General features: G+C 32.5%; 1 protein-coding gene across 39 annotated transcripts in view; it reads left to right on the forward strand.

The window, feature by feature from the left end:
• LOC126694700 (receptor-like protein 7) overlaps positions 1 to 17,744 on the forward strand; it is a 97,628-nt gene extending 79,884 nt beyond the window's left edge. For 6 of the 39 annotated variants that reach the window (XM_050391132.1, XM_050391133.1, XM_050391134.1 and 3 more), the window contains 17 exons: positions 36 to 2,439; positions 2,802 to 2,920; positions 3,114 to 3,359; positions 3,521 to 3,551; positions 3,683 to 3,795; positions 6,451 to 6,550; positions 6,789 to 6,844; positions 6,969 to 7,041; positions 11,080 to 11,180; positions 11,418 to 11,472; positions 11,597 to 11,671; positions 12,078 to 13,366; positions 16,173 to 16,261; positions 16,431 to 16,531; positions 16,776 to 16,822; positions 16,947 to 17,021; positions 17,428 to 17,744. In XM_050391132.1, the coding sequence (XP_050247089.1) occupies positions 36 to 1,999 (1,964 nt within the window). In that variant the 3' untranslated portion in view covers positions 2,000 to 2,439; positions 2,802 to 2,920; positions 3,114 to 3,359; ... (12 more) ...; positions 16,947 to 17,021; positions 17,428 to 17,744. Of the gene's footprint in view, positions 1 to 35; positions 2,440 to 2,642; positions 2,674 to 2,801; positions 2,921 to 3,047; positions 3,360 to 3,520; positions 3,552 to 3,682; positions 3,796 to 6,450; positions 6,551 to 6,788; positions 6,845 to 6,968; positions 7,043 to 7,420; positions 7,506 to 10,779; positions 10,889 to 11,079; positions 11,181 to 11,417; positions 11,473 to 11,596; positions 11,672 to 12,056; positions 13,367 to 16,172; positions 16,262 to 16,430; positions 16,532 to 16,775; positions 16,845 to 16,946; positions 17,022 to 17,427 lie in introns of those variants that run through there. The other 33 variants (XM_050391103.1, XM_050391104.1, XM_050391101.1 and 30 more) reach the window with 33 other exon arrangements.
• Positions 17,745 to 21,228: the final 3,484 nt, after the last annotated feature.

Raw genomic sequence — 21,228 nt, forward strand, 5'->3', positions numbered from 1 at the left:
GAACAATTTCTAATTATTGGTGAATATTTCAACAGGTTTGCTGCCATTGTCACTATTGAACTTGCCAAATCTCTCAAGTTTATTCCTTGACAACAATCAATTTGTTGGTCCCCTTCCTAGTCACGTAAGTGGTTTGAATCTAATTAAACTCTATTTAAGGTCAAATTCCCTAAATGGAACACTGCCATCTTGGTTGTTCAGTTTGCCATCTTTGGAGACGTTAAGCATTTATGATAATGAATTTATTGGTGAGATTGGTGAATTCAAGTCCGATTCATTAAGGTATCTTGATTTGGGTTATAATAAGCTACATGGCTCTATACCTAGGTCAATATCTAGACTTGTAAACCTTACTAGTCTATATCTCTCATCAAATAAATTGAGTACTATGTTGGAGTTTGAAATGTTTTCAAAGCTCAAAAATCTCCAATATCTTGATTTATCACATAACTTACTCAGCATCAACAATGTAACTTTTACCTTGCCCAATCTTCTGGAGTTGAACTTGTCTTCTTCCAACATTAGTGAATTCCCAATTTTCTTAAGAACAACAACAAATTTACAATCCTTAGACCTTTCCAATAACATAATTTATGGTCAAGTTCCAAGATGGTTGGGGGATGTGGGGAGGGATACATTAGGTTCCCTTGATCTTTCTCACAACTTTTTGACAAGTATAGATAAGATTCCTTGGAAGAACTTACAATTTGTTGATCTTCGGGCCAACTTGCTTCAAGGACCATTTCCCACATTAAATTTTCTTAACCTTCGATATTTCTTTGTCTCCAATAACAGCTTTACTGGAGAAATCCCCTCTTTAATTTGTAATGCAAGTTCCCTTGAAGTTCTAGATTTGTCTCATAACAACTTAAGTGGCATGATACCGAAGTGTTTGGCAAATTTTAGTTTCCTCTTAGTGTTGGATTTGCGAATGAATAACCTTTGTGGTACCATCCCAGCCACATTTGCTAAGGGAAATAATTTCAAGAATATTAACTTTAATGGCAATCAGTTAGAAGGGCAATTGCCACGATCTTTAGCAAATTGTAGGAACTTGGAAATTCTTGATCTTGGAAACAATAAGATAAATGGAACCTTCCCTTATTGGTTGGAAAGTCTTCTGAAATTGCGGGTTCTTGTCTTAAGATCAAATAGATTTGAAGGTTGTATAGGTAATCCTAAAACCAAATTTCCTTTTCCAAATTTGCGAATCATAGACATTTCCAACAATCAGTTTAATGGTTCTTTGCCAATGAAATATTTCAAATATTTGAAAGCCATGACAAATGTGGATGAAAGTGAAGTTAGATTGAACTATACAAGAGACTATTATTATCAGGAATCTTTGAATGTGATGATAAAAGGGTCGTATATGGAGTTGGTGAGAATCCAAACTGTCTTGTTCACAACTATTGATTTTTCAAACAATGGATTCATAGGGAAGATGCCGAAGACACTTGGAAGGCTCAAATCACTCAAGGGGCTCAACTTTTCTCACAATAACCTTATAGGTTATATTCCTTCATCGTTTGGAAATTTGACCAATCTTGAATGGTTAGATCTCTCTTTCAACAAGCTCAGCGGGAAGATTCCCATGCAATTGGTAGAGCTAACGTGGCTTGAAGTTTTAGATCTATCATATAACCAACTTACAGGACGTATACCTTTAGGAAAGCAGTTCAATACATTTGATAATGATTCATACATGGAAAATTCGGGATTATGTGGATTTCCATTGTCAAGAACATGCAACATTGAGACAAAGAAACCAACACCATCGACCTTACAAAAAGAAGACAATTTAGAGCCTGAAAATGGGTTTGGTTGGCAAGCTGTATTGATAGGTTATGGATGTGGAGTGATATTTGGAACATTGATGGGATATCTTATGTTTAAGTTTGGAAAACCAAAGTGGATTGTGAGGATGGTCATATTAGAGCAACATATCATGCTCAGAAGGCTGAAGAATAATGCCTACAAACGTGGTGGAAGAAATTAACTGGTCAAAAAAATTTGTAGGTAGTTTTGCTAGATTTTTTTCAAGAAGATTTCAAAGTCATGTTGTACAATGTTGTAATTCGTGGAAATGACTTCGATTTCATAAAATGGTTGGGAGTCCATGTAGAATGCATATGTTGCGGCTTTTTTCATTTCCAAATCATGGAATTTTTTTAACTCTGGAGGAAATTAGGGACATACTGGAATCCAACTCCAATGGCAAAAAAGAAACATACTCCGAATCTGATTCAGACAGCGAAGCCCAGTGGAAAAAAACGAAGCTCTCCTCCAACTTTTTCCATGCATCAGAATTTGGATGAAGCTTCTCATTCACTCTCTTCTTCATTTTTCAAACAATGGAAACAACACATAATGGTGATTAGGAGAATATCACCCTTCTTTCATGGTCCCCAATGACACAGGACACCATTCTTTGCCAAGGTATCCTCCTTCTTTACTTACATCTTTGTGTGCCTTTTTCACTTTCTTATCTCTCTCTCTCTCTCTCTCTTGCTCTCTCTTTAAATGAAAAGGCTCATTCATAGGGAAATCAAGTTGCTGAGCTTTGTAATTATTATTTATAAAATAAGTATTTGATTTATTTATTTATATATATATATATATATATATTTTTTTTAATGCAGCTAGTTGGTGTTGTCACTACTAAAATAATTGGTAGGCCCAAGATTCCTTTCCACTTGCATTCTAGTTTTCAGTTATTATAATAATTCTTACTTATCAAAAAGAAGTTATTATAATAATTTTTGTATTTTATTGATCTGATTTGTTTACTTTGGTTGCAGAGTTCATGCTTTTTTTTAGCATCAAATGCCCAGTAACATGCAAGGTTGATGCCTCTGATGTTTCAAAACATATCAATAACCTTTGTGCTCTTGAATAGTTCAAGACCTCTGTGTAGACAGTAAGGCCTCATTCTCTCTTTCTTATTTTTATTGTTGGGTTTGGTACCATATCCTTATATATATTTAAGATTTCAAAGTCATGTTGTACAATGTTTTAATTCATGGAATGGTTGGGAGTCCATGTAGAATGCATATGTTGCGGCTTTTTTCATTTCCAAATTATGGAGTTTTTTTAACTATGGAGGAAATTAGGGACATACTAGAATCCAACTCCAATGGCAAAAAAGAAACATACTCCGAATCTGATTCAGACAGCGAAGCCCAGTAGAAAAAACAGAGCTCTCCTCCAACTCTTTCCATGTGTCAGAATTTGGATGAAGCTTCTCATTCACTCTCTTCTTCATTTTTCAAACAATGGAAACAACACATAATGGTGATTAGGAGAATATCACCCTCTTTCATGGCCCCCAATGACACAGGACACCATTCTTTACCAAGGTATTCTCCTTCTTTACTTACATCTTTTTGTGTCTTTTTCACTTTCTTCTCTCTCTCTCTCTAAATGTAAAGGCTCATTCATAGGGAAATCAAGTTGCTGAGCTTTGTAATTGTTATTTATAAAATAAGTATTTGATTTATTTATTTATTTTTTAATGCAGCTGGTTGGTGTTGTCACTATTGAAATAATTGGTAGGTCCAAGATTCCTTTCCACTTGCATTCTGGTTTTCAGTTATTATAATAATTCTTACTTATCAAAAAAAAGTTATTATAATAATTTTTGTATTTTATTGATCTGATTTTTTTTGCTTTGGGTGCATAGTTTCTGCTTTTTTTAGCATCAAATGCCCAGTAACATGCAAGGTTGATGCCTCTGATGTTTCAGAACATATCAATAACCTTTGTGCTCTTGAATAGTTCAAGACCTCTGTTTCAGTAAGGCCTCGTTCTTTCTTTCTTATTTTTATTGTTGGGTTTGGTACCATAGCCTTATATATATATATATATATATATTTAAATTTTGCTTTTGTTTTTCATGTCCATTTTTTATTCTTTGGTGAATGCATTTCTTAATATTTCAATGTTGTGGAATTTATGCTGGTTTTTAATTATACACTTGCTATCTATGTTGAATGTGAGTATTGTCACTTTTCGACTAAAAAACAAAAAAAATGTGAATTCAATTTGATTGAAGATTTAGGATGATTTTGAGATTATATATAGAAATTTGGTGAGTTGTAAGTCAACTTGTAGGTGTAGACTTGATATGATTTATTCTCTTATTAACGATCTTCAAGTTTTCATATATGAATGTGGAGTGAAGGTATAAATAAAGTATCTCACTGTATTCTTTTTCTCTTTTTTTGGCTGTATAGTTTCACTATATACAGTTATAGTGGAAACTTTCCTAGTTTCATTTTGTCTTCTTCCTTTTATTTATTTATTTATTATTATTATTTTTATTTCTTTTCCCTTTTAGCAATAGTTGTTTTGCAAAAGGTTAGTTTTCTTCCATGTTTGATTTCAAGGTGCAACCCATTTTCCCTTGTGATTAATGTATCTAAAGATCTATGCCTTGAAACATGTTGTGAGTAGGATATAGTGAGATTAATCACATTAAACTTTATTTAATCTACTAAACTTTGCAATTCTCTAGGAAATCAGCTTGGGAGTAAATCAAGACCAAATGTTCTGAAATGAAGTTGTGGAAATTAATCTAGCATTCATATCGTATTCCTAGCATTCCATTAGTTGCTTACTTGCTTTGAGAAATAGACTTTCCACTCAAGACAATTTGTTAAAATGGGGTTATCAAGGTGACATGTTGTGTCTTCTGCAAGACCTTTCTTGAGAGCACTTGTTCTTTGCTTTGAGTATCATTTCCAAAGAGGTTATGGGAGCAAGTCATGATGTCTAATTAAATCGAAGGTAAATGTTTTGAAAGTAGTTATGTGGGGTAAAGAAAAGTGGAAGGAAAACGTTTTAAAAGCAATATAAGCAAACTTGCTAGGTCTGTAGTGGGTTATTATTTTTGCTTAAAAGAAATGCTTGTGTATTCATTGGCAATGTCAATTCTGAGGAGGCATAAAGGCCTGGTTTGAGTTTTTCAAGAGAGAAAAAAAAAATCCTTTCTTAGTTTTATGCTTGCTCTGCAAGTTTGATTCTTTTTAAGTTTAGGTGCAGCTTTGTGTTTTGTGTCTTTTGCTGGTGTTTGCTTATTGTATGGTTTGTTTCATTGATAAATTCATTCATTCATCCCTTTCTCTTTCTTCTTAGAGAAATTTTTCACTTGAGATAGACTGTTAAAATGATCAAGGTGACATGTCATTATCAGTTGATTATTAATTTTGGGAGTAGGAATCATCAGTTGTTGTTTGAGTATCCTTTATCAAAGAGTCTACAAGAGAAAGTTAAAGTCTAATAAAATCCTAGTTATATAGCTTGCATAAGTGGTTCTGTAGGGTATGGATAGGTTGAAGGGTAAAAGTTTTAAAAAATTATATGCAGACTTGGTTAGTATGCAGTAGTTTATTAAATTTGGCTTCAAAGAAATGCCATTGTATTTAGCGGCAATGTCAAGTCTGGGGATGCTATCCTGCTTTTGATCCGAAGAAACAATGCTCAGGTTGATTTTGTGAAGAGAGTGAAAAAATTTTAGTGAATAGTTTTATGTTGTAATTATTTTAACTATGGTTCAAAAAAAAAATGTTTGCTGATTGTTCTGTTTAGGTGTTGCAACTTTTAGCTGCTAGTGTTTTGTTGTTAGTATAGTTTGTTTACTTTTAAAAAAATCATTCATTTGAAGAAAAAAAGTTTACGATTATCTACAATTCCCGTTGGGCCATGACCATTTTTCTTATTTTCTACCTTGCAAAAAAAACTATGAAAATAGCATGCACTCAAAACTGAATTCCCTTGTAGTCGAACTTTAATGTTCTCACTAAAGTAACACTTTTTTGGCCAAACTTCTCTTCTGGTCGTCTGATAATCTGGTTGTTTTAATTTCTTCCCTACACATTTGATTTTATCAATTTTGTTCCTCATCTTTCAAATGAAGACGACTTTTGAGGATACATTTGACTTGATTTTGAAAGTTGAGGGATGAAATTGACATAATTAATAGTTCAAGGACCTCTATTTTAAAAGTTGAAGGACAAAAGTGACACAATTAAATGTATAGGGGCAAAATTTGGCCAACACTTTTTATTGATCACATTGCTCCCATACTGTTTAAGGCATTTTCCATCTTTTCTTTTGTCAATTTTTTTAATCAAACTTCTATATTGGATAGAAAGTGCAAGATACTGCAACTTTTGAGATAGGTCTTGGAACAATCAAGATTCATATCCTTTACGTGTTAAAAGATAGAGGTGATTGAGATTTCCATATGCTGTGCAAGTGTGTGTATCTTTTCTTTTTCTTTTTCTTTTTTTTTTGGGGGGGGGGGTCAATTTTATGGTTTTTTTTTTTTTCTCGTCTTTTTTATTGTCATTATTTTTTTTTATAGGTATTATTATTGTTATTTACACGCACACACATTCTATTGTTATGATATTAAATTTAATGTTGAAGCAAATTTATGTGTTTTAGGTTCAACTCTTAGAGACCAAAATGCTTAAGATCTATCGAGGCAGACCGAATCATGTAATGCTAAATGTGGTAAAATTTGGGAAGGTCCTATTATCTAAAGGTTTGGCTTTGTTGTTTCATTTTTCTTTTTAAGTTGTTTGAAGTGTTCATGAGAGTTTAAAACCTCTGAGGCAATACCGTAGAAATGTTGTTTTGTGGATCTTTTGCTTTAGTGATGTTCTAGTGAATATCCATGAATGGGAGGATCAACACTAAAATAACGTACTCTGCTTGCCAAATTTTCCTTTCCATTCAACAGTAACAAAATACATTTCATTTTTTTCTTTTTCCTTTTTTAGAGTGCCTAGTTTCAACTTCAACACTTGCAGGGACATGTTAAATTATAAGGCAGCAAGTAAGCTCCTCTGCTATGGCATGTACTAAAATTTTACTATTAGCTTTCATTTATGATTAGGAATTTATTTCTTTATGTAAAACTAACTGTTTCAAATCTTTATTTGGTTATCTGTTTGACTAAGAATGCGGAGCCGCCATTACAACAGACTATACTTGTCAAAGTCATCAAGATGTTACTCTGCTACTGCTGATAGGGTAGGTAACTCCTTTTGGTTATGTTCAGAAAAGCATCTTTGAAAGTGCTTCTAGATTTTGAAGTGCTAAAAATAAGTGCAAGTTTTGAATTCAAACATTAAGACAATAATTTGATTGATTAATCCAAAGATGATATTTGGTCTTCTTGACATGTGTCAACCAATCATATTAATAGATTTTTTAATATCCATTGTTTTGGATAAGAGAAGAAATTATAGTAACCTGCAGGCTTAACCTTATGAAAAAAGGTTTTTAGAACATAAGATCCGTGCTACGTCTTGTACATTTTCTTTACCTTACTTTTCTTAAAATAGATAGTTGTTTGTTGAGATTTTGGTTTTGTAGAGTTTATGATAATCCATTGTTTTGGATCTAATAGGTTCGTGCTATGTCTTACTAGGAAAAGAACCGGGCATAACAAGTATCGTCGTAAGACTACTTAAGCAGCTTGTTGCTTCAAATTTGTGAGTGATTGCCAAAGGAAGATGATTTGCGGTTGAAATAATTAGGATTACTATGAGTTTGATCATAAGTCTACTCAAGTAGCAAAATCAGTTAGATTTGAATGTTGCATGTTCTAAACAGTTGAAAGTATTATTCTAGTTAATGTTTTGTATGTATTGGAAAGCACATGACATATCCGATTATTGATCATAAATGGACTATAAGCAAGTATATGTTTAATACAATGGACTATATAGTTTGTGTTCATATTTTTTTGAATTTGTATTAGTTCCTGCTTAAGTTTTTCTTTGGTAAGTATGATAACTTTTATTGTAAAAAGACAACTCCATGTCTAATGGACACAGTAGAATAAAAAAGAAAAAATTTATGTACAAAGAGTCAGCGATTCTATAAAACCAGGAAGTGATCTTGCTCCTGTTTAATTATTTAGGTTGTAATTTTTTTTGTTTGCTCATTTCCTACTTTACTGAATTGGTTTATGTTCTTTTCTTTTTTCCCCCTTCTCCCTTCTGATTTTTTATTCATTAGAACGAGAATGAGAACAGAAGTATTTATCATCTTATTATAACATCAGATATTGTTTTATTCGTTAGAATGAGAATGAGAATAGAAGGTTCCTGTTTTTTTAGCAATTTCATGCTTTAGCTTACAGGACAGCCCATTTTTCCCTGTACCTTTGAGTTTGCCAGCAAACTGGAATTCATAGAATCCATTAATTCCCACCCCTAAGCCTTTGATATGGCCTTCCAACATATCCAGTGTGTGGTCTACATGACTTCAAATTGGTATGGCCTCATTTTGAAACGAGTGTGTGGACAACTATCAAAAGCTTTAGCTCTAAACTAAAATAAGTTAGCATTCGACAGTTAACATGTATGTTCGTATTGAATATTTTTCTCTCTTTTTTTCTTTCTTAGACATGAATATGAACTCTATTTCAGTTCACCTGATTCAGGGTATAGTAACTATACAATCTATTTAAGTTTTGCTTTTGTTTTTCATGCCCCTTTTTTTATTCTTTGGTGAATGCGATTCTTAATATTTCAATGTTGTGGAATTCATGCTGGTTTTTAATTATGCACTTGCTATCTATGATGAATGTGAGTATTGTCACTTTTCGACTAAAAAACAAAAAAAATGTGAATTCAATTTGATTGAAGATTCAAGATGATTTTGAGATTATATATAGAAATTTGGTGAGCTGTAAGTCAACTTGTAGGTGTAGACTTGATATGATTTATTCTCTTATTTACGATCTTCAAGTTTTGATATATGAATGTGGAGTGAAGGTATAAATAAAGCATCTCACTGTATTCTTCTTCTCTTTTTTTGGCTGTATAGTTTCACTATATACAGTTATAGTGGAAACTTTCCTGGTTTCATTTTGTCTTTTTTTATTTTACATTCCTTTTCCCTTTTAGCAATAGTTGTTTTGCAAAAGGTTAGTTTTCTTCTATGTTTGATTTCAAGGTGCATCCCATTTTCCCTTGTGATTAATGTATTAAAAGATCTATGCCTTGAAACAAGTTGTGAGTAGAATGTAGTGAGATTAATCACATTAAGAAGAAGCTGCTAAACTTTATTTAATCTACTAAACTTTGCAATTCTCTAGGAAATCAGCTTGGGAGTAAATCAAGACCAAATGTTCTGAAATGAAGTTGTGGAAATTAATCCAACATTCATATTGTATTCCTAGCATTCCATTAGTTGCTGACTTGCTTTGAGAAATAGACTTTCCACTCGAGACAATTTGTTAAAATGGGGTTATCAAGGTGACATGTTGTGTCTTCTGCAAGACCTGTCTTGATAGCACGACCTGTCTTGATAGCACTTGTTCTTTGCATTGAGTATCATTTTCCAAAGAGGTTATGGGAGCAAGTCATGATGTCTAATTAAATCCAAGGTAAATGTTTTGAAAGTAGTTATGTGGGGTAAAGAAAAGTGGAAGGAAAATGTTTTAAAAGCAATATAAGCAAACTTGCTAGGTCTGTAGTGGGTTACTATTTTTGCTTAAAAGAAATGCTTGTGTATTCATTGGCAATGTCAATTCTGAGGAGGCATAAAGGCCTTGTTTGATTTTTTCAAGAGAAAAAAATTCTTTCTTAGTTTTATGCTTGCTCTGCAAGTTTGATTCTTTTTAAGTTTAGGTGCAGCTTTGTGTTTTGTGTCTTCTGCTAGTGTTTGCTTATTGTATGGTTTGTTTCATTGATAAATTCATTCATTCATCCCTTTCTCTTTTTTCTTAGAGAAATTTTCCACTTGAGATAGGTTGTTAAAATGATCAAGGTGACATGTCATTATCAGTTGATTATTAAATTTGGGAGTAGGAATCATCAATTGTTGTTTGAGTTTCCTTTATCAAAGAGTCTACAAGAGAAAGTTAAAGTCTATTAAATTCTCAATTATATAGCTTGCATAAGTGGTTCTGTAGGGTATGGATAGGTTGAAGGGTAAAAGTTTTAAAAGAATCATATGCAGACTTGGTTAATCTGCAGTAGTTTGTTAAATTTGGCTTCAAAGAAATGCCGTTGTATTTAGCGGCAATGTCAAGTCTGAGGATGCTATCCTGCTTTTGATCAGAAAAAACAATGCTCAGGTTGAGTTTGTGAAGAGAGTGAAAAAATTTTAGTGAATAGTTTTATGTTGTAATTATTTTTAAGTATGGTTCAAAAAAAAAAATGTTTGCTGATTGCTCTATTTAGGTGTTTCAGCTTTTAGCTGCTAGTGTTTTGTTGTTAGTATAGTTTGTTTACTGTAAAAAAAAAAAAAAACATTCATTTGAAGAAAAAAGTTTATGATTATCTACTATTCCCGTTGAGCCTTGACCATTTTTCTTATTTTCTACCTTGCTAAAAAAACTACAAAAATAGCTTGCACTCAAAATTGAATTCCCTTGCGGTCAAACTTTAATGTTCTCACTAAAGTAACACTTTTTTGGCCAAACTTCTCTTTTGATCCTCTAATAATCTGGTTGTTTTAATTTCTTCCCGACACATTTGATTGTATCAATTTTGCTCCTCATCTTTCAAATGAAGACAACTTTTGACGATACATTTGATTTGATTTTGAAAGTTGAGGGATGAAATTGACATAATTAATAGTTCAAGGACCTCTATTTTAAAAGTTGAAGGACAAAAGTGACACAATTAAATGTATAAGGGCAAAATTTGGCCAACACTTTTTATTGATCACATTGCTCCCATGGTTACTGTTTTAGCATTTTCTGTCTTTTCTTTTGTCATTTTTTTTAATCAAACTTCTATATTTGGATAGAAAGTGCAAGATACTGCAACTTTTGAGATGGGTCTTGGAACAATCAAGGTTCATATCCTTTACGTGTTAAAAGACAGAGGTGATTGAGATTTCTACATGCTGTGCAAGTGTGTGTATCTTTTCTTTTCTTTTTTTGGGGGGGGGGGGGTGTCATTCTTATGGCTATTTTTTTTATTTCGCCTTTTTTATTATCATCATTATTGTTTTTTTTATAGGTATTATTATTGTTATTTATACACACACATATATTCTATTGTTATAATATTAAATTTAATGTTGAAGCAAATTTATGTGTTTTAGGTTCAACTCTTAGAGACCAAAATGCTTAAGATCAATCGAGGCAGGCCGAATCATATAATGCTAAACGTGCTAAAATCTGGGAAGGTCCTGTTAATCTAAAGGTTTGGTTTTGTTGTTTCATTTTTCTTTTTAGGTTGTTTCAAGTGTTCATGAGAGTTTAAAACTCTGAGGCAATTCCATAGAAATGTTGTTTTGTGGATTTTTTGCATTAGTGATGTTCTAGTGAATATCCATGAATGGGAGGATCAACACTAAAATAACATACTCTGCTTGCCAAATTTTCCTTTCCATTCAATAGTAACAAAATACATTTAATTTTTTTCTTTTTTCTTTTTTAGAGTGCCTAGTTTCAACTTCAACACTTGCAGGATATGTTAAATTATAAGGCAGCAAGTAAGCTCCTTTGCTATGGCATGTACTAAAATTTTACTATTAGCTTTCATTTATGATTAGGAATTTTTTTCTTTATGTAAAACTAACTGTTTCAAATCTTTATTTGGCTATCTGTTTGACTAAGAATGCGAAGCTGCCATTACAACAGACTATACTTATGTCAAAGTCATCAAGATGTTACTCTGCTACTGCTGATAGGGTAGGTAACTCATTTTGGTTATGTTCAGAAAAGCGTCTTTGAAAGTGCTTCTAGATTTTGAAGTGCTAAAAATAAGTGCAAGTTTTGAATTCAAATATTAAGACAATAATTTGATTGATTAATCCAAAGATGATATTTGGTCTTCTTGACACGTGTCAACCAATCATATTAATAGATTTTTTAATATCCATTGTTTTGGATAAGAGAAGAAATTATAGTAACCTGCGGGCTTAACCTTATGAAAAAAAATATTTAGAACATAAGATCCGTGCTATGTCTTGTACATTTTCTTTACCTTACTTTTCTTGGCCAAAAAATAGATAGTTGTTTGTTAAGATTTTGGTTTTGTAGAGTTTATGATATTCCATTGTTTTGGATCTAATAGGTTCATGCTATGTCTTAATAGGAAAAGAACCGGGCATAATAAGTATCTTCAAAAGACTACTTAAGCAGCTTGTTGCTTCAAATTTGGGAGTGGTTGCCAAAGGAAGATGATTTGCAGACGAAATAATTGGGATTACTATGAGTTTGATCATAAGTCTACTCAAGTAGCAAAATCAATTAGTTTTGAATGTTGCATGTTCTAAACAGTTGAAAGTATTATTCTAGTTTATTTCTTGTATGTATTGGAAAGCACATGACATATCCGATTATTGATTATAAATGGACTATAAGCAAGTATATGTTTAATACAACGGACTATATAGTTTGTGTTCATCTTTATTTGAATTTGTATTAGTTCCTGCTTAAGTTTTTCTTTGGTAAGTAAGATAACTTTTATTGTAAAAAGACAACTCCATGTATAATGGACACAGTAGAATAAAAAAGAAAAAAATTATGCACAAAGAGTCAGCAATTCTATAAAACCAGGAAGTGAACTTGGTCTTGTTTAATTATTCAAGTTGTAATTTTTGTTGTTTGTTCATTTCCTACCATACTGAATTGGTTTATGTTCTTATCTTTTTCCCCCTTCTCCCTTCTGATTTTTTATTCATTAGAACGAGAATGAGAACAGAAGTATTTATCATCTTATTATAACATCAGATATTGTTTTATTCATTAGAATGAGAATGAGAATAGAAGGTTCCTGTTTTTTTAGCAATTTCATGCTTTAGCTTACGAGACAACCCATTTTTCCCTGTACCTTTGAGTTTTTGCCAGCAAACTGGAATTCATAGGATCCATTAATTCCCACCCCTAAGCCATTGATATGGCCTTCTAACATATCCAGTGTGTGGTCTACATGACTTCAAATTGGTATGGCCTCATTTTGAAACGGATGTGTGGACAAATATCAAAAGCTTTAACTCTAAACTAAAATAAGTTAGTGTTTGACAGTTTACATTTATGTTCATATTAGAGCAACATATCATGCTCAAAAGGCTGAAGAATAATGCCCACAGACGTGCTGGAAGACAATAACTGGTCAAAATAATTTGTGGGTAGTTTTGTTAGAAACAATCTCCGAATCTGACTCGGACAATGAAGCCTAGTAGAAAAATGCAAAGCTCTCCTCCAACTCCTTCCATGTGTCAGAATTGGGATGAAGCTTCTTATTCTACTCGCTATCTTCATCATCCTTATTCACTTTCTTCTTCATTTTCCAAACAATGGAAACAGCACATAATGGTGATTAGGAGAATATCACCCTTCTTTCACGGTCCCCACAACCACAAGACACCATTCTTTGCCAAGGTATTCTCCTTCTTAACTTACATCTTTGGGTGCCTTTGTCACTTTCTTATCTCTCTTTCTAAATGTAACTGCTCATTCATGGGGAAATCAAGCTGCTGAGCTTTGTAATTATTATTAATAAAATAAGTATTTGATTTTTTTTTTTTTTTTTAAGCAGCTGGTTAGTGTTGTCACTGTTGAAATAATTGGTAGGCCAAAGACTCCTTTCCACCTTGCCTTATAATAATTCTTGTATTTTATTGATCTGATTTGTTTGCTTTGGGTGCATAATTTCTGCTTTTCTTTTTAGCATCAAATGCCTAGTAAAATCCAAGGTTGATGCCCCTGCTGTTTCAAAACATATCAATAACCTTTTGTGCTCTTGAATAGTTCAAGACCTCTGTGTAGACAGTAAGGCCACATTCTGTCTTTCTTATTTTTATTGTTGGGTTTGGTACCATATCCTTATATATTTAAATTTTGCTTTTGTTTTTCGTGTCCATTTTTTGATTCTTTGGTGAACACATTTCTTAATATTTCTATGTTGTGGAATTTATGATGGTTTTTAATTATACACTTGCTATTTATGTTGAATGTGAGTATTGTCTCTTTTCTACTAAAAAACAAAAAAATGTGAATGTGAGTATTTCAATGTTGTGAAATTTGATTGAAGATTCAGGGTGATTTTGAGATTATATATAGAAATTGGGTGAGCTGTAAGTCAACTTGTTGGTGTAAACTTGATTTGATTTCTTCTCTTATTTGCAATATTCAAGTTATATATATGAATGTAGAGTGAAGGTATATATAAAGTATTTTACTGTATTCTTTTTTTTTTCTTTTTTTTCTTTTTTTGGCTGAATAGTTGCACTCTATTCAGTTATAGAGGAAACTTTTTTGGTTTCATTTGTCTTTTTTATTTTTTCATTCCTTTTCACTTTTAGCAATAGTTGGTATGCAAAAGGTTAGTTTACTTCCATGTTTGATTTCAAGGTGCAGCCCCATTTTCCCTTGTAATTAATGTAAAAAAGATCTATGCCTTAAACTATGTTGTGAGTAGGAGGTAGTGAGATCAATCACATTTAGAAGAAGCTGCTAAACCTTATTCAATCTACCAAACTTGGCAATTCTCTTGCAAATCGAGACCAAATGTTCTGAAATGAAGTTGTGGAAATTAATCCAGCAATCATATAGTATTCCTAGCATTCCATTAGTTGCTGACTTGCTTTGAGAAATAGACTTTCCACTGTTGAAATGGGGTTTTCTAGGTGACATGTTGTGCGTCTTCTGCAAGACCTGTCTTTAGAGTGGGGATCCCTTGTTTTTTGAGTATCATTTTCCATAGAGGTTATGGTAGCAAGTTAAGCATGTTGTCTAATAAAATCCAAGGTAAATGTTTTGAAAGTAGTTATGTGGGGTAAAGAATAGTTGAAGGCAAATGTTTTCAAAGTATTATAACCAACTTGCTAGGTCTGTAGTGGGTTATTATTTTTTCTTAGAAGAAATGCTTGTATATTCATCAGCAATGCCAAGTCTGAAAAGGCATAACCATTTCTTTGATTTGGTGCTAGCCATAATTGAGGGTTTTAGTTCAATGCATTGTAAGTTTAGTTGCAGCTTCTATTTAGTTTTATGCTTGCTCTGTAAGTTTGATTCTTTTAAAGTTTAGGTGCAGCTTTGTGTTTTGTGCCTTCTGCTGGGTTTGCTTATTGTATGGTTTGTTTCATTGATAAATTCATTCATTCATTACTTTCTCTATTTTCTTAGAGAAATAAGTTTTCCACTTGAGATAGGCTGGTAAAATGATCAAGGTGACATGTTATCAAGGAGCTACCTTTGAGAGTAGGAATCATCAGTTGTTGTTTGAGTATCCTTTATCAAAGAGTCTATGAGAGAAAGTTAAGTCTAATAAAATCCCAGGTATATAGCTTGCATATGTGGTTCTGTAGGGTATGGATATGTTGAAGGGTAAAAGTTAAAAAAAAAACCATAATCAAACTTGCTTAATCTACAGTAGTTTATTAAATTTGGCTTCAAAGAAATGCTGTTGAATTTAGCTGCAATGTCAGGTATTAGGAGGCTATCCTGCTTTTGACCAGAAGAAACAATGCTCAAGTTGAGTTTGTGAAAGAGAGTGAAAATTTTGTTAGTGAATATTTTTATGTTGTAGTCCTTTTTTTTTTTTTGGGGGGGGGGGGGGGGGGGGATTGCATTTCTCTGTCTTGATTATTTTTAAGTATGGTTTTTATGTTGCTATTTATTTCGTTGATTGCTCTGTTTATGTGTTGCAGCTCTTAGCTGCCAGTGTTTTGTTGTTTGTATGGTTTGTTTAATTTTAAAAATTCATTCATTCAAAGAAAAGAAAGTTACGATTATCTATGACTCTCCTTGACCATTTTTCTTACTCGTTTTCTACATCACCAATCAAACTACGAAAATAGCATGCACTCAAATTTGAATTCCCTTGCAGTCAAACCTTATTGTTCTTACTAAAGTAACACTTTTTTTTTGCCAAACTACACTTTTGGTCCTTTGATAATGTGGTTGTTTTAATTTCGTCCCTACACATTTAATTGTATCAATTTTGTTCCTCAACTTTGAAGTGAAGTCAACTTTTGAGGATTTATTTGACTTGATTTTGAAAGTTGAAGGATGAAATTGACACAATTAATAGTTCAAGGACCTTTATTTTAAAAGTTGAAGGACAAAAGTGACAATTAAATCTATAGGGACAAAATTTGGCCAACACTTTTTTATTGATTGCATTGCTCCCATGGTTACTGTTTTTCACCATTTACTCTCTTTTCTTTTGTGATTTTTCTTCTAGATTTGGATAAAAAGTGCAAGATACTGCAACTCTTGAGAAATGTGTTGCAACGATCAAGGTTCATATCCTTTACGTGTTAAAAGACAAAGGTGATATATCTTTTTGAGATTTCTATATGCTGTGCGTGTGTGTATCTTTTTTTTTGGGGGTCAATTTTATGGGTTTTTTTTTTAAATTTATTTATCATTATTTTTTTTTTTTATGTAGTCTATTGTTATGATATTAAATTTAATGTTGAAGCATATTTATGTTTTTCAGGTTCTACTCTTAGAGACCAAAATGCTTTATATCTATCAAGGTAGGCTGAAACATGCAATTCTGGATGTGGTCAAATCTGGAAAGGTCCTATTAATCTAAAGGTTTGGCTTTGTTGTTTCATTTTTCATTTAGGTTGTTTGAAGTGTTCATGTGATTTTAAAACCTGTGAGACAATACCATAAAGATGTTGTTTTGTGGATCTTCTGCTTTAGTGTTGTTCTAGTGAATGTCCATGAATGGGAGGATCAACACTAAAATTATGTATTCTGCTGGAAAATCTTTTAAACCAAATATTCCTATACATTCAATATTAACAAAATACGTTTTTGTTTTTTGGGTGCCTAGTTTCAACTTCAACACATACAGGGACATGTTAAATTATAAGGCAGCAAGTAAGCTCCTCTGCTATGGCATGTACTAAAATTTTACTATTAGCTTTCATTTATGATTAGGAATTTACTTCTTTATGTAAAACTAACTGTTTCAAATCTTTATTTGGCTATCTGTTTGACTAAGAATGTGGAGCTGCCATTACAACAGACTATACTTATGTCAAAGTCATCAAGATGTTACTCTGCTACTGCTAATAGGGTAGGTAACTCATTTTGGTTATGTTTAGAAAAGCGTCTTTGAAAGTGCTTCTAGATTTTGAAGTGCTAAAAATAAGTGCAAGTTTTGAATTCAAACATTAAGAAAACAATTTGATTGATTAATCCAAAGATGATATTTGGTCTTCTTGACATGTGTCAACCAATCATATTAATAGATTTTTTAATATCCATTGTTTTGGATAAGAGAAGAACTTATAGTAACCTGCAGGCTTAACCTTATGAAAAAAGATATCTAGAACATAAGATCCGTGCTACGTCTTGTACATTTTCTTTACCTTAGTTTTCTTGGCCAAAAAATAGATAGTTGTTTGTTGAGATTTTGGTTTTGTAGAGTTTATGATATTCCATTGTTTTGGATCTAATAAGTTCGTGCTATGTCTTACTAGGAAAAGAACTGGGCATAATAAGTATCGTCATAAGACTACTAAAGCAGCTTGTTGCTTCAAATTTGGGAGTGGTTGCCAAAGGAAGATGATTTGCAGTTGAAATAATTGGGATTACCATGAGTTTGATCATAAGTATACTCAAGTAGCAAAATCAATTAGTTTTGAATGTTGCATGTTCTAAACAGTTGAAAGTATTATTCTAGTTTATGTTTTGTATGTATTGGAAAGCACATGACATATCCGATTATTGATTATAAATGGACTACAAGCAAGTATATGTTTAATACAATGGACTATATAGTGTGTGTTCATATTTATTTGAATTTGTATTAGTTCCTGCTTAAGTTTTTCTTTGGTAAGTAGATAACTTTTATTGTAAAAAGACACTCCATGTATAATGAGCACAGTAGAATAAAAAAGAAAAAATTTATGTACAAAGAGTCAGCGATTCTATAAAATTAGGAAGCGAACTTGCTCCTGTTTAATTATTCAAGTTGTAATTTTTGTTGTTTGCTCATTTCCTACTTTACTGAATTGGTTTATGTTATCTTTTTTCCCCCTTCTCCCTTATGATTTTTTATTCATTAGAACGAGAATGAGAACAGAAATATTTATCATCTTACTATAACATCAAATATTGTTTTATTCATTAGAATGAGAATGAGAATAGAAGGTTCCTGGATTTTTAGCAATTTCATGCTTTAGCTTACGAGACAGCCCATTTTTCCCTGTACCTTTGAGTTTGCCAGCAAACTGGAATTTCATAAGATCCATTAATTCCCACCCCTAAGCCTTTGATATGGCCTTCCAACATATCCAGCGTGTGGTTTACATGACTTCAAATTGGTATGGCCTCATTTTGAAACGGGTGTGCGGACAACTATCAAACTAAAATAAGTTAGCGTTTGACAGTTAATATGTATGTTCATATTGAATATTTTTCTCTCTCTCTTTTCTTCTTAGACATGAATATGAACTCTATTCTAGTTCACCTGATTCAAGGTATAGTAACTATACAATCTATTAAAATTCCCAATAGAGGAAAAAAAAAAAAAACAACCCAATAACTATTGTGACACGGAAAATGCAATGGGGTATGTTCTTATAGAAGCTCAAAGGCTAGTGGGAAATGAGAAACAATTCCTACCAACCTGTTTGGGGGAAATTATAAACAATGTTTTGTGATTTTATTGATCATTTGATCAAGCAACACAATGGAATTGTGCATTGGTGAGGAATTTGTATGCACCTCACGTAACCAACTCTATTGTTAAGAAGCCTCCTAGGTTGGGAAGTTAAGATAAGCTGATTTGGCCCCACGAATCAATCAGGTCTATTTAAAGAATTAGAGTCAAGTGAGTCTACTGGCTTCTCCATAGTGAATGCAATTTGATGGAAGAAGTAGAGCTCAGATATAGTTACAAAATGTGGACAGCCTTGTGAAAGCCAAAGGTCCTTACTTTATTCCTTTGGAAACTATTAAATGATAGTCTCCCAATGCGAAGAGAGTTTGCAAAGTGGAATGTCATCCCTAATGCTTCTTGCCCTTTGTATGCTTCCAAAGAGGACTCTTTGGACTTCCTTTTTACTGGAAAGCGCAAACAAGCATTTGGGCAGACATGCTCTTGTCCGACATGTACAGGACATGGGAAATGCGTGGACATGATAGCACGTGTCCTAGAATTTTTTTTTTTTTTTTGGGTGAAAAATGATGGACACGGCAGGACACGGTTGGGACATGGCCTGTGCAGGTGCTGCCAAAAAAAAAAAAATTTGTAACACACTACCTCTCACACCAATCTCCTCCCACTTCCTCTTACACTGATCTCCTCTGCCGCCAATCTTCTTCCCATTCCGATCTCTTGTTCTTCTTTAGCTCTGTCTATTTCTCTTTTGTAGTTTCCCCTTTGCCTTTATTCTTGTTTTGTTTCTCTTTACTTTATTTTTTATTTTTTTCCTGTTTCACACTATCACACATGTAAAGCTCTCTTTTATCTCCAACCAGCCTCGTGAACAAAAGATGTGCAAATATATGTTTCTTTTCAAAATTTTGTCTTTTATGAGTTAAAGTCCGCTACTAAGTAGTTAAATTTTTACAATTCTTTTTTTATTACCTAGGTAGACAATAGACACAAGTATATATTATCACTGGTTTGGCTTTAATATGCTCATAAAAGAATTTTTAACAATTATTTCAAAATAATATTTTTGTTATAAAACATTTTATCTCTTAATTTTTTAAAAATTGTCATTTCACCCCGTGTTGTACCCATACATGTGCCTGTATTTGTATTCGTGTCCGTGCTTTATAGCTTATTTATTACATGTGACTTAGATCGTGCAATGTGGTTTAAATCACCGCACAACATTAGAATTGAGGTTCTTCAGCCATTGTCAATTCTGAATTAGGTTGCTATTTGGTTGGAATGAGTGTATAATTTTGTTAAAATTGATATGTTAATTTTTTTTTTTTAAATTTAAAAGCTTATATGGATGTTGATGTCACATTTTTAATTTTGAGGACCAAAATAGGAAAAGAAAAAAATTGAGGACCAAAATGAAAATCGGTCAAAAATGTAGGCACAAAAGTGGTATTTTTGCCAATATGTTATACAACAAACATCCAAATGGGTTTTAGCTTTTAGGTGTTGATTGTGCCACTTTGCTAGCATGGACAATATGACTCTAGAGAAACAAACTTCAAATCTCGGAGCTCTCCAACAACATAACCAAGGAATGATTAAAATTAAAATTTTAAAATCAGAGAGAGCTCACTTAGCATTGTGATATGATGGAAAGATAGCAACAAGAGGGATCAAATTACTAATTTAGTCCAAGTATGAATGGTATTAGTTAAACTGAGCTCCCTCCTACTCTGTGAGAGAGTGAAAGGGTTTTATTTTATAAGCATTTTAAGTGTTGGTTTGGTAAGCGCCTTTTGGATCCAAAATTGTACTTATTTTTGCCAACCTACTTATTGTTGCATTTGGTAACTTATGAAGGTATCACAAGTAAAGGAACTCCCTTATATGATATTCTTCTCCTTTTTGGTGATTCACATCTCAAATAGTAATTAGTAGAGTTCAGATTATTAAAACCACACTTTTTATTGGTTTTTACTAAATACTCTCAAATTTTTCAGGAAGTCCATTTTCATCAAGATCACTTTTGTTTTTATGCAAATTGACTTTCAAAAAATATTTTTCACATTTACAAGTATCCAAGTGACTGAAATCGCTAATCAACCTGAAAATAATATCTGATTAATTGTAAAATAGAAGCATTTTGGGTGTAAATATTTTATACTTTTATTTGCGATTATAATATTTTACACTTCATACTTAGGTCGTCCCCTTTACATATTTTTTATTCATAAAAAAAATAAAAAAATAAAAACATTTTACACCTCACCCAAAACTCATTAGCCCATCCTCCACCCCACCCCCTATTGTCTATTTAACCACCACCGGCACTGAAACCAACACATTCTCAAAAAGTCCTCAAAAAGCTATACTAAATTCACCCAAAGCCCTAGCAATTTGAAGAGGTACTCCCATAATATGTTCCTAGAGCTAATGTGCTGCTTGAATTTTTGGGTCGGATTCAGATTCGAGCTCGCAGCTTTGAATAATTATGAGGATAGATTAATTTATCAGTTAGAATAGCTCATCACCAGTATTTGTAGCAAGACTTTCTCATAATGGATGGAAAGTCAAAGTTGGAAAAAATGCTTAACTGTACTTCTAAAGCGAGATCAAGTGAAGATAGTAGTCAAGAACCCAAGTCCAGTATACTACAACA

The sequence above is a fragment of the Quercus robur genome, chromosome 8 (assembly GCF_932294415.1).
Source record: "Quercus robur chromosome 8, dhQueRobu3.1, whole genome shotgun sequence".
Classification (NCBI taxonomy): Eukaryota; Viridiplantae; Streptophyta; class Magnoliopsida; order Fagales; family Fagaceae; genus Quercus; species Quercus robur.